Source organism: Oncorhynchus mykiss, chromosome 7, assembly GCF_013265735.2.
Source record: "Oncorhynchus mykiss isolate Arlee chromosome 7, USDA_OmykA_1.1, whole genome shotgun sequence".
NCBI lineage: Eukaryota > Metazoa > Chordata > Actinopteri > Salmoniformes > Salmonidae > Oncorhynchus > Oncorhynchus mykiss.
In genome coordinates this window covers 53,261,558-53,276,585 of record NC_048571.1, presented here as the reverse complement: position 1 = coordinate 53,276,585, position 15,028 = coordinate 53,261,558, and the positions used below count along the sequence as shown (strand labels likewise).

At 42.9% G+C, this 15,028-nt stretch overlaps 1 protein-coding gene across 3 annotated transcripts in view; it reads right to left on the bottom strand.

Moving 5' to 3' along the window:
* The window catches only part of LOC110527986 (membrane-associated guanylate kinase, WW and PDZ domain-containing protein 3), a 144,642-nt gene that overhangs the window by 18,099 nt on the left and 111,515 nt on the right, over positions 1 to 15,028 (bottom strand). For all 3 annotated transcript variants that reach the window (XM_021609676.2, XM_021609674.2, XM_021609675.2), the window contains exons 4-10: positions 12,714 to 12,920; positions 10,893 to 11,061; positions 9,946 to 10,025; positions 6,505 to 6,562; positions 5,102 to 5,208; positions 2,179 to 2,370; positions 750 to 1,367 (exon numbers count right to left, since the gene is read on the bottom strand). In XM_021609676.2, the coding sequence (XP_021465351.1) occupies positions 750 to 1,367; positions 2,179 to 2,370; positions 5,102 to 5,208; positions 6,505 to 6,562; positions 9,946 to 10,025; positions 10,893 to 11,061; positions 12,714 to 12,920 (1,431 nt within the window). The remainder of the gene's footprint in view (positions 1 to 749; positions 1,368 to 2,178; positions 2,371 to 5,101; positions 5,209 to 6,504; positions 6,563 to 9,945; positions 10,026 to 10,892; positions 11,062 to 12,713; positions 12,921 to 15,028) is intronic.

Here is a 15,028-nt window from a genome sequence, read left to right as displayed (position 1 = left end):
GAGCATACAATGACATTCTAGACGATTTGGGGATGGCCATTTCCTTTTTCAGCATGACAATGCCCACTGTGCACAAAGCAAGGTCCATCGAGAAATGGTTTGTCGAGCCCTGACCTCAACCCCATCGAACACCTTTGGGATGAATTGCAACGCCGACTGCGAGCCAGGCCTAATCATACAAAATCAGTGCCCAAACTCACTAATGCTCTAGTGGCTGAATGGAAACAAGTCCCTGCAGCACTGTTCTAACATCTAGTGGAAAGCCTTCCCAGAAGAGTGGAGGCTGTTATAGCAGCAAAGGTGGACCAGCTCAATATTAATGCCCATGATTTTGAAATTAGATGTTCAACGAGCAGGGGTCCACATACTTTTGGTCATGTAGTGTACATGTGAAGGGTGGGTTGGTTTGCATAGGGGGTCTCTACAATTGTCATTACTATGCGATCGTATAAGCCAAAGAAGCAACAGTCCCTTGTGTTCACCTACAGCAGACACAGTGACATCACCAAGATTCCATAACATAGTGTGTGTGGGTGTGTGTGTGTGAGTGAGTGAGTGAGTGGTAGCTGATCCACTCTCTCACCTCCTGTCAGTATCAGCATATTGACCTCCCTCCCCAGGGATACTGTTGAGGTCACATTGACAGTGATATCACTGTATCACACTAATGCCATGGCAAAAGTAATGTCGCAGCAGTACAGTCACAGTGTTAGTGTTATGTAACACAAGGCAGCGTTAACAAGACTCACCTCCTCTGAGCACCAGCACGTTGACCTCGCTCCCCACCTGCAGGTCTTTGAGGATGTCCACCACCTGGGCGTGGCTTAGTGTCTGGACGTTCTGACGGTTGATCTCCTTGATCACGTCTCCCTTCAGCAGGCCTCGGCACCACTGGGCATCCAGGATCATCTTCACCTTCTGGCCCAGGGGGCAGTCTGCGATGGCAAACCCAAACCCGCCTGGGCCCTTCACCAGGTGCACACTCACAAGTTCGGGCTGCAACAGGCCTGTTCCCCCCTGCTCAGGACGCCTCCCGTTGGGCAGGGCAGCCACCACGGGCCGCCCGCTGGCGTCGGTCGTGACGTAGTGCAGCTCCTGGGAGGAGCCGTGCAGCACGTCACCCTTCACCAGCAGGGGCTGGCCATTGATGAGGGGCACGGCCGTCACCACCTCGCCCCCTTGCAGGGGCTGAGAAGATGGGGGAGGTGGGTCCTCACTGTCTGGCTCCACGTCTGGGGGCAGCGGGTAGCCGCGGCACAGCACCATGTCAACATACTGACTCACTGGGATGGACTGGAACATCTGCACCACTTCAGGGTGGGTCTTCCCCAGCACACATGTCCCGTTAATCTCCACGATCACATCACCTGGCGGGGGGAGACCAGAGAGGGAGGAGAGGAGAGAGAGGAAACTAGCCTTAGTAAACAGTAAACATATACAGACTTACCCATGGGAGATGTAATGGTTGTTATGGCAATAAAGTTACTTGTTAGCTAGGTGACTCTCTTGTTTGTAGCGAACTGAATTATTTTTCAGATGGATCATCACTATCAGAAAGTCCTCTATTCGACTTGACTGTCAAACAGGTGCCACCCCCTCTTCTCCACGTTCCTTCGTCCTCCCATCTCTCCCCCATCCCTTTCATCTCATGTCCTACTTACCTCCATTCTTCCTGCCACCTCCCTCCTACCCTCCCTCCCTCCTCTGCTCCCTCTCTCCATTGTTCTAACAGGCCTCAACTTGCAGTGCTTCCAGGCAGATCATTAGGAGAGAGACGGGTATGTTTCCTTTACATCTCACCCTGACGGCCAGCTCAGAGAACAGCAACCGTCGTCAAACAGGAAAGGCATGTTGGTCTCTCAGCTCACACAAGCAAAGCTGCTGAGGATGCAGAGCCCCAGATAGCCTCAAAGCTAAAGGAAGATCCGAGTGTGCAACAGAGATACAGGGCTACACACAGAATACACCATAACCTGTCCTGCTACAGAATGATCCCCTTGAAAATGAAACGGACAGAATTCTTGCTCTTTCTTTCTATTGCATCTCTTAGGGAAGTGTTAGGGTAAGTGCAGTCCCTCTATAGGGACCAACATGCCTTTCATTAGGTTCACTAGCTGTCTTTTGAGCTGGTGAAAGTGTGTGGCTCTCCACAGCTCAGCGCAGCAGTGTATTACTCACCGGAGGCAATCTTTTTATCATTGGCGGCAGGGCCGTCGCTGAGGACATTCTTCACCTGCAGGAACTCATCATGGCGGTCGCCCCCAATGATGGTGAAGCCAAAGCCCTGGGAGCTCTTCCTCAGAGCAGTGTGGAACATCTCTCCCTGCAGCTGGGATGGGTCTGGGGTGAAGCCTGGTGCAACCTGCTCACCTGGAACGTGAATGTGTACGAGTGGGAGAGTTAGAGCAAGTTGCATAGCTAAATAAGGTGTCAAACAACAACATCGTAACAAAGTAACAACCTCAAGACGTTTCAAACGTTAACAAAAATAGCAACTCTCTCAAGTTAGGTACAATATTATTCACTACAGTATAGCTAAAAGCTCTTCGAACATCCTGAAATGTATTTTTGTCAGCAATTAACCACACTGCAACAATAACTACCTGCCAGGTCAACACAGCAAGCTGCCCTAAACAATAGTCCCTTTGACTAAAACACTGCCCTAAAACATTAACAGACAAAATATTTAATGACAGCTTTAGTAGCTTAGTAATTTGATGTGAATTGTGGAATTCATTAACATGCTGTTGATTCAAACAGTGACATAACACCTCCGAAATTGTTCAGTTAGGCATGAGGCCCTTTTTCATGTTCTCCCAAAAGAGCCAGTGAGTCAGAAAAAGAGGTTTGTCAGGGGAGCCTTGTATAACTTTAGTAAGGAACAACATGAGGTCATTGGCAGCATAAATACCCCCTCGTACGACCGTGGACACACAGTCCAGTAAATAACAGGCTGTTAGGGTCATACAGCATTAAATGGGCCAGCTGAGCTTTTACCTCGCTGGCTTTACTGTCCTATCAGCACTTTATAGCAGAAGCATACCATCTTTTCTCCCCGCTTCACTGTCTCAGGTACATTCCAGTCCTATATGATAGAGCAAAACAGTCCTGTGGTGACTGTATGGCACTGTATGGCCCATAGTGCAGCCCAGAGCTGAGGGGGATTCAATACAATGTGGATGGAATCTAGCTGCCCTGTTCAACGGATCAAGATCATCTTATTTACATAATCACATTCATAATCACATGATGAACTCATGGGGATCTTGCTTTTCAAACTGTGACAGTGATAACCAATTTGTCATTTAACATGTGTGCGTGTGCGTGTTTGTGTATGTGTGTGCATGCGTGCGTGTGTATTAGACTCAAGAGATCTCTATGTGATGAAATGCTGACAGCATTTGAAGGCCAGAACAGAGGAACCCAAATCATTCTCAACAGCCATGATGTGTATAATGTTTGGTACAATTCACCACAGACATCAGTCAACACGACCACAGACAGTCTTGTTCATGTGAATGAAAATGAAGCTGGTGGTAGAGGTTAAAAGGGTGGAGATAAATAATAGCTATATAAGGCTGTCAGTGTCAGTCTAGTTGAATTGCAGAGTGATTACTAGGGCTCTAGGCAGGCTGGAGTGGGGAGCCTTGTCAAAACACTGCTTAAAGAGCATCTCATGGGCCTTTAGTTCAAATAAACCAGCAACTAGGGCAGTGCCGATCATGGAGTTCTGTATGACCGTAATTGGCCAGCCAAAATGGCAGCGTTATCCGTAATAACTGTTCAAATAGCATTTTTTTGTGTGCAAATCTTCTCATATCTTCCGCTCCTGACTGCATGTGCTAGAATTCTATGTGTGCTGTTGCTGCCTAGACAACAGAAGACTAGTTTGCTTGTTTCAGCAAGGAGAAAAAAAAGAGGAAAAAAACGGACTCAACTGCACATATGCCCGGTCGTCGCGTTTTCAGTCAGCGGTTCGTTCCACACACACACACACACACACACACAGTTATGACGGTTATTTTATTTTCATCCATAACCGTCGGTTACATGGTTATACAGTATGGTAATTGTGCCAGACCTACCAGTAACCATGTCACCTAAACAGCCAGGGTCTGGTCTGATACGTAGCTTCAGTTTCAAGTTGTATTGTCACGTGCAAAAATACAGTGAAATGCCTTTATTGCAAACTCTAAACCCAAAAATACAGTAATAGACCAAGGTCAGTAGGTCCAGAAGGTGTAGTACTGCACTGTGGGAATCTGTAGTCCCACATGTTGTTGAAGATGACTGTTGGTAAGGGACCTTTGGGAATTTCTAAAAGGTCAATCCAAGTTGAGGTCTGATGGTCTCCCCTCAGATCCTTGGTAAACACTGCAGACGGGCCTCGATGTTGCATTACTTTCTCTGGGAATCTCTGAGCTTGGAAAACTCTTGGTAGCCTGAGGTGCAACTGCCATTGTTTGGGTTACATCATAGTAACCTTCTGACAACCCACAACATGGTGAAATCCCAGGGAAGATGGCTGTCTCAGTCCCTCCCCACCTGGCTAGTAATAGCAAGTTAACTAGTTGAGAGATGTCTTGTTATGCTTGGCACTTATTAAGATGTGCTGTTCCAACAGCTGTCACAGCCGCTCCCCTTCCCTCCTCTTCTCAACCAACCCATTTGTGAACTCCTCAGCAGCAGAACATGAATGTCAAGCTGTACTCCCTGCGCTGTCATGTATTATACATCCATTGTAATGAAAGCATATTTAATTCATATGGTTTATTATGGCAGAAGAGTGGCTTGTCTTACATGCCAACTCTGGCATGAGTATAGAGAACTTGCCTTCCCTTGGACACAGAGTAGATCATACATCGCTACTTTTGAACGGCTATTCATGAATGATAACACTTGACATGATAACTCTCCTACAACCATGAGCGAGGTCATGGCTGCTACATTTTCCACCACTGCAAACCAATTCAACATGTAGGAGGTCAATATGCAATCATGGAAGCTCATTGTTGAGTTTAGATATATAACAGCCTTAAGAAAGCTGTCCAGAGCTGAAGAAGGAGTGATGTGAAGACAAAGTGAGGTGACTAATGTTTACCTGGGGGAGGGGGTGCCCCCTGCTGGATAGTGGCAGTAGTCTCCTGGCTCAGCTTCCTCTTGGCCTCCAGGACTGGGTTCTCAAACTGGGTTCTCTGGTTGATGTGACTGAAACAGAAACAATCTATTATGTGATTAAAATTGTAGACACAAATTTACTGACACAGACACATACAAGATCCCTTGAACCATCTGTGTGGAATTCTGCAGACCACCTGTGTGTGATTCATGATGAAAGCACTGTTATGAATGGTTATAGCATGTCTTAGAATGCACTGGGGTGATATAAGGCACTATACATTAATTCTCAATCCATTAACAATAGGTATTTTTACATTGCTTTCCCAATGTTTCTTCTTTGAGCTGTTGATAGCAAGTCTATACAGATGCAAGGGGGTTAGTGTCCTCTTCATGTCTATGCCTAATGTTTGGACTGTTCAAATCAATCAAATCAAATTGTATTGGTCACATATATTTATCAGATGTTATTGCAGGTGTAGCGAAATGCTTGTGTTCCTCGCTCCAATAGTGCAGTAGTATCTAACAATTCACAACAATACACACATCTAAAAGTTAAAGAATGGAATTAAGAAATATATAACTATTAGGATGAGCAATGTCGGAGTGGAATACAGTATATACATATGACATGAGTAAAACAGTATGTAAACATGATAAAGTGACTAGTGTTCCATTATTAAAGTGACCAGTGATTCCATGTTAGTTGAATAAAACTAGAGATGAACTCCTGACTACTTTTTCTTGTCTTTAACAATGTAGACAGTCTGTCCCTCTGGCATAACAAAGCCATTGTTTTACACCGAGTTCATTTTGAACTGGAACACCGGCGGCAAAACGTCCCCGTCCATTTGCCTTTGAAACAAACAGTATGGGTTCCTCTCTCTCACACACAGCCTCTACCTAGGAGGGACCCTTATGTAATACCAGTAATAAAACAAAGCAAGCGTTTCATTTCCTTGTCATCACAACAGCCACCTTTCCCTCTCCTTCCCTCCTTGATAACTCTCACAACCCTCCTCCTATACCTACTGCTGCTATAATGGCTGGGTTTCAGAGATGTCTCGCTGGGGCAGCCAGAACACCTTCTGTACACAAACACTCACAATCATTGCTGTGTTTTCACCTGGGTGAATGTGATGTTACCAACAGAGCTTCTGTTTACCACCCACTGAAAAACCAATACAAGAGTCTTGATCATGGAATCGTATTGTTCTCAAATGTATGGTTCCCGAGCAGTACACCACATGTCTAGTAACACATAGTATCCCTGCTGCCTATATATAATGTATACTGTACCTATAGTTAGTTTATGATCTATGGTATTACTGGGGAATATATCAGATATTATATATATATATGTGGTGGCAGAGTGAACAGACTTACTCTACATAATATGTTCCATACTGTGGGTCCTCTATTTCCTCCCAGCCATACGGAAGCTCTGTGGATACAGGAAGAGATGCATTGTGTTCAACTACTATCACACAAAACATGCAAATGTACAGTACTGCAGGATAACAGGGCATAGTGATGAGAAGAGACCAGCAGACACGAGACAAAATGCTTATGCACACATTACAGTTGGGCGATAGTGGAGTTTCCAGGTATAAGACGAATAACAAGTTAGCTTTTTTTTCTCCCCACCAGGGAAGTTAAGCATGAGAAAATGGGCATGAAAAAAGCCCCCATTGACATTTTGCAGTTTTCGCAGGCAGCCTGGCTGGAATGGCTGCTGTACTGTACATCAAACCCTGGTGAGCACATGAAGCCCACAAAAAAAACGCTCTTCACGCAAGAGAGAGCTTTGGAGTTGCTTTTCAGAGGCAGCACACCAACTAGCATTCTGCCTGCTTTTAAAAATTGATTGGAAACAACCGACCAGGGTCCTGTGTCTCCCTCGTACCCCCCACTCTCTCCCTACACTTAGCCCACATCACAGCCACACACCCTGGGAATGGACGGGCAAACGAGTGGGCACTCCTGGTACTTGTGGCATTCAAGTGACGCAAACAAGCTGAAGAGTCATCATACATAGAGTTCCTTCAGAAAGTATTCAAACCCCTTGACTTATTCCACATTTTTTTGTGTTACAGCCTGAATATATATTTTTTCTCACCCATCTACACACAATACCCTATAATGACAAAGTGAAAACATGCTTTTAGAATTCTTTTCAAATGTATTGAAAATGAAATACAGAAATGTCAAATTTCCATACAGTTTTCATACACCTTAGCCAAATACATTTAAACTCCGATTTTCACAATTCCTGACATTTAATCCAAGTAAAAATTCCCTGTCTTAGGTCAGTTAGGATCACCACTTTATTTTAAGAATGTGAAATGTCAGAATAATAGCAGAGAGAATGATTTATTTCAGCTTTTATTTATTTCATCACATTCCCAGTGGGTCAGAAGTTTACATACACTCAATTAGTATTTGGTAGCATTGTCTTTAAATTGTTCAACTTGGGTCAAATGTTTCAGGTAGCCTTCCACAAGCTTCCCACAATAAGTTGGGTGAATTTAGGCCCATTCCTCCTGACAGAGCTGGTGTAACCGAGTCAGGTTAGTAGGCCTCCTTGCTCGCACACCAGTCCCTCCTGCAGCAAAGCACCCGCACAACATGATGATGCCAACCAAGTGCTTCACGGTTGGGATGATGTTCTTCAGCTTGCAAGCCTCCCCCTTTTTCCTCCAAACATAAAGATGGTCATTATGGCCAAACTGTTCTATTTTTGTTTCATCAGACCAGAGGACATTTCTCCAAAAAGTACGATCTTTGTCCCCATGTGCAGTTGCAAACCATAGTCTGGCTTTTTTCAGGCAGTTTTGGAGCAGTGGCTTCTTCCTTGCTGAGCGGCCTTTCAGGTTATGTCAATATAGGACTTGTTTTACTGTGGATATAGATACTTTTGTGCCTGTTTCCTCCAGCATCTTCACAAGGTCCTTTGCTGTTGTTCTGGGATTGATTTGCACTATTTGCATCAAAGTATGTTAATCTCTAGGAGACAGAACACATCACCTTCCAGAGCGGTATGATGGCTGCGTGGTCCCATGGTGTTTATACTTGCGTACTATTGTTTGTACAGATGAACGTGGTACCTTCAGGCATTTGGAAATTACTCCCAAGGATGAACCAAACTTGTGGAGGTCTACCATTTTTTTTCTGAGGTCTTGGATGATTTCTTTTAATTTTACCATGATGTCAAGCAAAGAGGCCCTGAATTTGAAGGTAGGCCTTAAAATACATCCACAGATACCCCTCCAATTGACTCAAATTATGTAAATTAGCCAGAAGCTCCAGAAGCTTCTAAAGCCATGACATCATTTTCTGGAATTTTCAAAGCTGTTTAAAGGTACAGTCAACTTAGTGTATGTAAACTTCTGACCCACTGGAATTGTGATACAGTGAATTATAAAAGAAATAATCTGTCTGTAAACAATTGTTGGAAAAATTACTTGTGTCATGCACAAAGTAGATGTCCTAACCAACTTGGGAAAACTATCGTTTGTTAACAAGAAATGTATGGAGTGGTTGAAAAACAAGTTTTAATGACTCCAACCTAAATGTATGTAAACTTCCGACTTCAACTGTAAGCATTCACAACTCTGATTCATTACTTTTTAGAAGCACCTTTGCAAGCATAGTCTTTCTGGGTAATTCTCTAAGATCTTTCCACACCTGGATTGTGCAACATTGTCCCATTATTCTTTTCAAAATTCTTCAAGCTCTGTCAAATTGGTTGTTGATCATTGCTAGACAACCATTTCAGGTCTTGCCATAGACTTTCTAGTAGATAATTAGTTTAGTGCCATGTTGCAAACAAGATGCATGTTTTTATTCTGTACAGGCTTCCTTCTTTTCACTCTGTTTTCACTCGGTTAGTATTGTGGAGTAACTACAATGTTGTTGATCTATCCTCAGTTTTCTCTTATCACAGCCATTAAACTCTGTAACTGTTTTAAAATCACCATTGGCCTCATGGTGAAATCCCTGAGCGGTTTCCTTCCTCTATGGCAACTGAGTTAGGAAGGACGCCTGTACATTTGCAGTAAATTGGGTGTTTTGATACACCATCCAAAGTATAATTAATAACTTCACCATGCTCAAAGGGATATTCAATGTCTGCTTTTTATTTTACCCATATACCAATACGTGCCCTTCTTTGTGAGGCATTGGAAAACCTCTCTGGTCTTTGTGGTTGAATCTGTTTGGGGTACAGAGATGAGGTAGTCATTCAAAAATACTGTTAAACACAATTATTGCATAGAGTGAGTCCATGCAACTTATTATGTGACTTGTTCGGTAAAGTTGTACTCCTGAACGTATTTAGGCTTGCCATAATGAAGCAGTTGAATACTTATTGACTCAGAACATTTCTGCTTTTAATTTTTTATTAAATATAATCAAATTAAAATAAACATAATTCCACTTTGACATTATGGGGTATTTTGTGTAGGTCAGTAACAAAATGTAACACAACAACATGTGGAAAAAGAGGGGGTGTGAATACTTTCTGAGGGCATTGTATAAGTAGCACACATTACCCTGAGCTGGAGGCATTTATTAAGGAACATGCCATCATGTCAGAGGATGCAGACAATCTTGTCTGTATAGAAACGCAGTCATTTATATTTGATGAGCTGTCCGTATATGTGAAATCATGCACAGTATGCTGTAAGGCAGGGGCTGGGGGGCATAACCATGTGTAAAACTGCATGTGTGTACTAGTACAGTAGTAGAAGTAGTAGTAGTAGTGGTAGCTGTAAGAGCTTTATGTACGCATGTACTGTGTGGTCCACTAAGGTCCTGAAGCCTTACCTCCATCCTCACACTTCTCCGGGGGCTTGGCTTTCTTGGCTAGGCGGGGGTCCAGCCAGGTGGTAGTCTTGCTATTGTGACTGTGAAGGGCAGATAAGAGAAGCATTCAAAAACCCGAGCCAGCTACTGACACTGGTATTTGCATCAGTGGAAAGATAGACAGTCATGTACCCACCAACAAAGCTACACAAGTTACAAATAACTTCTTGACCAAGTAATTCATCCTGCTTTGTATTCAAATGAGGGAAAAACTGAAACACAGTATTCATTATGACATGTGGTGACTTCAGACAAGATCAGCTGGAAGCCTGTTCTCAAACAACTCAAGGGCCTCTGGGAGAGCTATATTTACTCAATCATTCCTAAAACACAGTATTGATTGGTCAGGAAAACTGCTGAAGTTTTCTTGAAGAGAAACCACCAAGTAAATGAGCTCAGACTAGAAACACTTTTGCAACAATTATGTAGGCTAGGGCTGTCAGTTTTGGAGTAAACATTGAGTCAATATGAGTGGATTTTAAAGAGACCCACACCAGTCCAGGCCTTGGTTTGTTTAACTAACTAACTTAAATCCACTGTCTGTTCGACATGGCTTATGTAACACGTGTGCTGTGTGCTTCACTAATCTGACCAACAATTGTATGATACTTTGCACGATGCTGATCAGATACTGTACAGCCATTTATTGCATAACCTGTAACGTAACATTCAACATTCAGTCCAGAAGTGTCTTATGTCATTAAAAAAACATTACCTACATTTCTGTCATTTATTTAATTATTTAGCATGAAACTCTATTAAGCATAAACTCAGCATTTTTTGGGAGGAGCCTTGAACTCTCTGTATCTACAGTGTAGCAGAGTTTAAACAACCAGGACTCAGTCGACTCAAGGATGTCTCTTTGTCCTGTCCCTGAGTGGATATACGGGTGCTGTTGCAGTACTCACTCTATGAAGTAGACCATGCCCGTCTCGGTGTAGGCCATCTCCCAGTTGAGAGGCAGTGGTTCCAGGCTGTCGTCGCGGGGCAGAGAGCTCCACGTACGGAAGTCCATTGCACTGCTGGACTGGGTGTAGCTGGGCACCGCCTTCCTCCATGATGCCCCCTCTTTATTCTCTGAAAGAGAGAGAGTGCGAAACAGCAGAAGGTTAGTCCTGCATGGACACCTCAAGCCTCATCCTGTTCTCCTAGCTGCAACGGGAGGAAGGAGGGTTTGATGTCGGTAAAGGATTTGCATGCAAGAGATCGTGTGTTCTGTTCACCAAGGCACTGTTTTGCATTTGCATGTACGTGTAAGCGTGTTTATGCATATGTGTGTACACCCCCTGGGTTTCAATGATATACTGTAGTAACTGAGGATTCACAGTAAAAAGGACATTTTAGCTTGAGGCTATTTGGTACAATAATACTGTCTTTATAGTTATTTCTATACTTTTTATTTATTCATTTAATGAGAACTGCAATAAAAGCATCACAATCAACATGAGCATAGACAACAAAGGCTCTCCAGGGTACAAAAAGCTGCCAAATGAAACTTATACCCAAGGGTCTTCTAATTGAGGGACTGTTTTTGTGTAATGCTAACCTCTGCACAAGCATATGATACAATGAGGCTCAACACAAAACAGCTTCTTCTAGTGTATACCACAGAGCTGATACAGGCAGCCCATGAGCATGTCAAGTTTGTGCATGTGCTTCTGTATTTGAGTAAATAGTTAACACACTACTACATCCATGGGATTTGTTGGTATTTCCAACAGATTGTTTATTTACTTGTTAGCTTGAAGGATGTGGAGGAACTGGCAAATGAGTCTGACGTCAACCGCTTATGCTAATCTGACTTCATCCACGCATGTACATGCGCACACACACAAACACACACACACACACACACACACACACACACACACACACACACACACAGGATCTGCGGATGTTCTGACTGGCCTCATGTAAATACCATGCACCATAGCCAGCCTTGAGGAGAGCTGAAGTCATCAGAGACAGTTCACAGAGGGGTGAGAGCCTGAGAGCCCACACCACACTGACTGCACTAGACACATACAGGAAGTCAGGCAGGGATCAGGGTTTGTCTTCAACACAGAGACCAGGGAAGTTCAGTCAGGAGTTTTGGCCATTGCACTCACTTTTTCCATAAACCTTCTGACCTGTTCATAATTATTTCCATATATGGTTGGTTTGGAATGAAAAGTTCAGAACAACCCCAACATGACTGCAGTACAGCAGAAATGTGATGTATTTCACATAAAATGACTTGTAAGCCATTTCTGTTGGAATCAGGCTATCCTTGGGCACATCAAAGACAGCCCAGATCCTTTGAGAGAGGAGTCCTGATTGATCATACACATGGAGTCTCTTGTCTTAGGGTAAGAAGACTGCTGCCTTCCAAGGTGACCTGCACTACAGTAGAAGGTGTTACTGATACTGGATGTGCTTTAGGCATGGCTTTGGTGTGGGAAGTGTCTGGCTATATAGACAGAGCATGGTTGGATAACACAAACAGACAGATAGCACAAACTGGGAATAATGGGGAAGGTGATCACAGCTCCTAGATCATAGGTCAATATGTATAGTATAGAGCAGAATGATGTTATAGAGTAGAAATATGATATAGTCCATAGTCATAATAATGTACATCTAAAAGTAGAAAGATATTTGAAAAAGGACTAAGAGATGTACAAAAGGGGACTATCCTGAGCAAAGAGAAAAAGGGAAGGAGAGGGGGTTTGAGTGTGAGATGTACTGACCTGGGAGGCCATTGGACAGAGGTGGCCTCTCATCATCGTCCTCCTCCTCAGGGACCACACTGTCCTTCCTGTCCATTTTGCTGACGGAGGTGGTCCGTTTACGCTGGACCTCGTTGTCATAGTCCTCATCAAACAGCACCTGATCCACCAGGTCAGGCTGCACCAGGGTGGGCTCTGCTGGGGGCTTGGGGGTCCCATAGTAGTTACCTGGAGATAGAGGGAGAGGGAGGGGAGAAAGAGGGAGGGGTCAGATAGAGAGATGAGTGTCTAACAAGTTCCCTTTTCTCAGCCATCCCTGTAGCTACTATGCAGCCCTGGTAAGACATAGGCAGTTATTGTGCATTGAGGCCATCTGACAAGAACTGGTAAAGTAATGGGACCACAATCTTGTAAACACGGTCCTACATTTCAATCGTGTGTAAGGCTTAACTGAATGAACAACAGCGGCAAAATGCAATATGAAAGTTTATTAAAATTGTTTAGGGAGTGGCCTCATCTCCTAAGTAAGATCCTCGGAGCCAGATGCTTTGATGGCAGGTAGCTCTATGGGCGGCAGCTGGCATGGAAACCCCCCAGCTGGAAGAAAGGAGTTCCAATGACGGGGTTTAGCTGGTGGTGGTGGGGAGGTGAAGGGTTGTCAGTACATTTTGCTGTAACACAGCATGTAAGAGAACATGGATAAGTTTTAAAGTCCAAAAATGAAATGTGATAACAGGTTAAACAGCAAGCGTGAGAAATGTGTATTATTGGGCTGTGCTCATAGGCTATAAGGTAAGTAGGTGAATGACATTCTGCACGTGGCTAATAGAAAAGAGAAGGAGAGGAGAGGCTAATGATGCATTTGTAAACACTATCACATACATTCCCACTATGCCCGTAGAATAGGAAACGATGTGAATTATATTATTCTTACTGTATGAAGTTAACGCAAGCCATTCAGACAAGCCTTACTGATTGACCCATCGTAAACTACGTGACCACTATAGACTCCTCCATTATACATGAGCGTGCCATGAACAGTGTGATCTGTTTAACGGGAGAACCTTTCATCCTGGCTGTGCCCCCCCCCCCCCCCCCCCCCCCCCCAATTAACGATCTCTGAAAAGTGTTTTTCTCCTGGTGAATAAAAACCTTGTGATACTGCCTATAAATAGTCAGTTAAGATAACAGTATCGCATAGGAGCTTAACTTTGTTAAATCATTGGCTAATTTAGCTCATAGGGTGATCAATCTCTGACTAGCGGTTGAACACTCTGGCTAACTACATTTATGCACAGAAAACATAATTATTCAACCTTCATTACGATAATGAATTATGTACATACTGATTCGATACTGATTCGAGATGCCCAAAATGTTTATGTTTATTTGTTTGCTAAGCAGTTCCCAGATCTGAATCTGTTCATGGGGAGCATTATGGAATTATGTTTTGGCAATATTTTATTTTAAGGTCAAACATTTACTGTATGATTAGACAGAGTCTATTCATAATTCATAAGCAGCTTAATTAAAGAACCGGGGAAAGATGCCACTGGGAAATATGGATTTTCAGCAAATGTATTACTCTCTATAAACTTGATCTCCTTTTCATTTGAACTGTGCTTGTTCTCATCTTACAAACCTTTGATCTCCACCTATTTCAATTGAAACATTACAAATAGGTCTGTTATAGAAGACATGCTTAAAAGACAGCTTTCTCTCTTTATAAGGCCGTGTCACTAATATTTCTGAGGGAGACACTTTTGTAAAACAAAATCACTGGGCGAGCCGCAATACCCATCGCAGAACGGGGGTGGAGAGTCACAAAGTCCAATTTATTCATACATGATATTAAACAGATATATACATTTAAGATTTTATTAACATGGACCGTCAAGCAATTTGAATCTCTTATTCTCTATTTTAGGACACTTGGCGGTATCAGAAACAAATGTGTAAAATATTTTTGATTAATCTTTAGAATCTGACCTTACTGTCATTATCTTGCCATTACTGTCATTATCTTATTCCCATTAAAAGGTAGAGCACATTATATGGAAAATCAGGTAATGAAACATTTCAGTCTGAAGGAAGTATGCTTTGGAGTGATTGAAATCAATCAGAAAAGTATTGGAAAGTTCATGGAAAACATTAGGGATGATAATCAAGCAATCTTATCAGATAACATGTATTTGTCACATGCTTCGTAAACAACAGGTGTAGACTTAACTTACTTATGGATCCTTTTCCAGCAATGTAGAGTTAAAGATAAAGATAAATAAAAAAAATATATATATATTTACAAATAATATATATATATATATATATATATATAT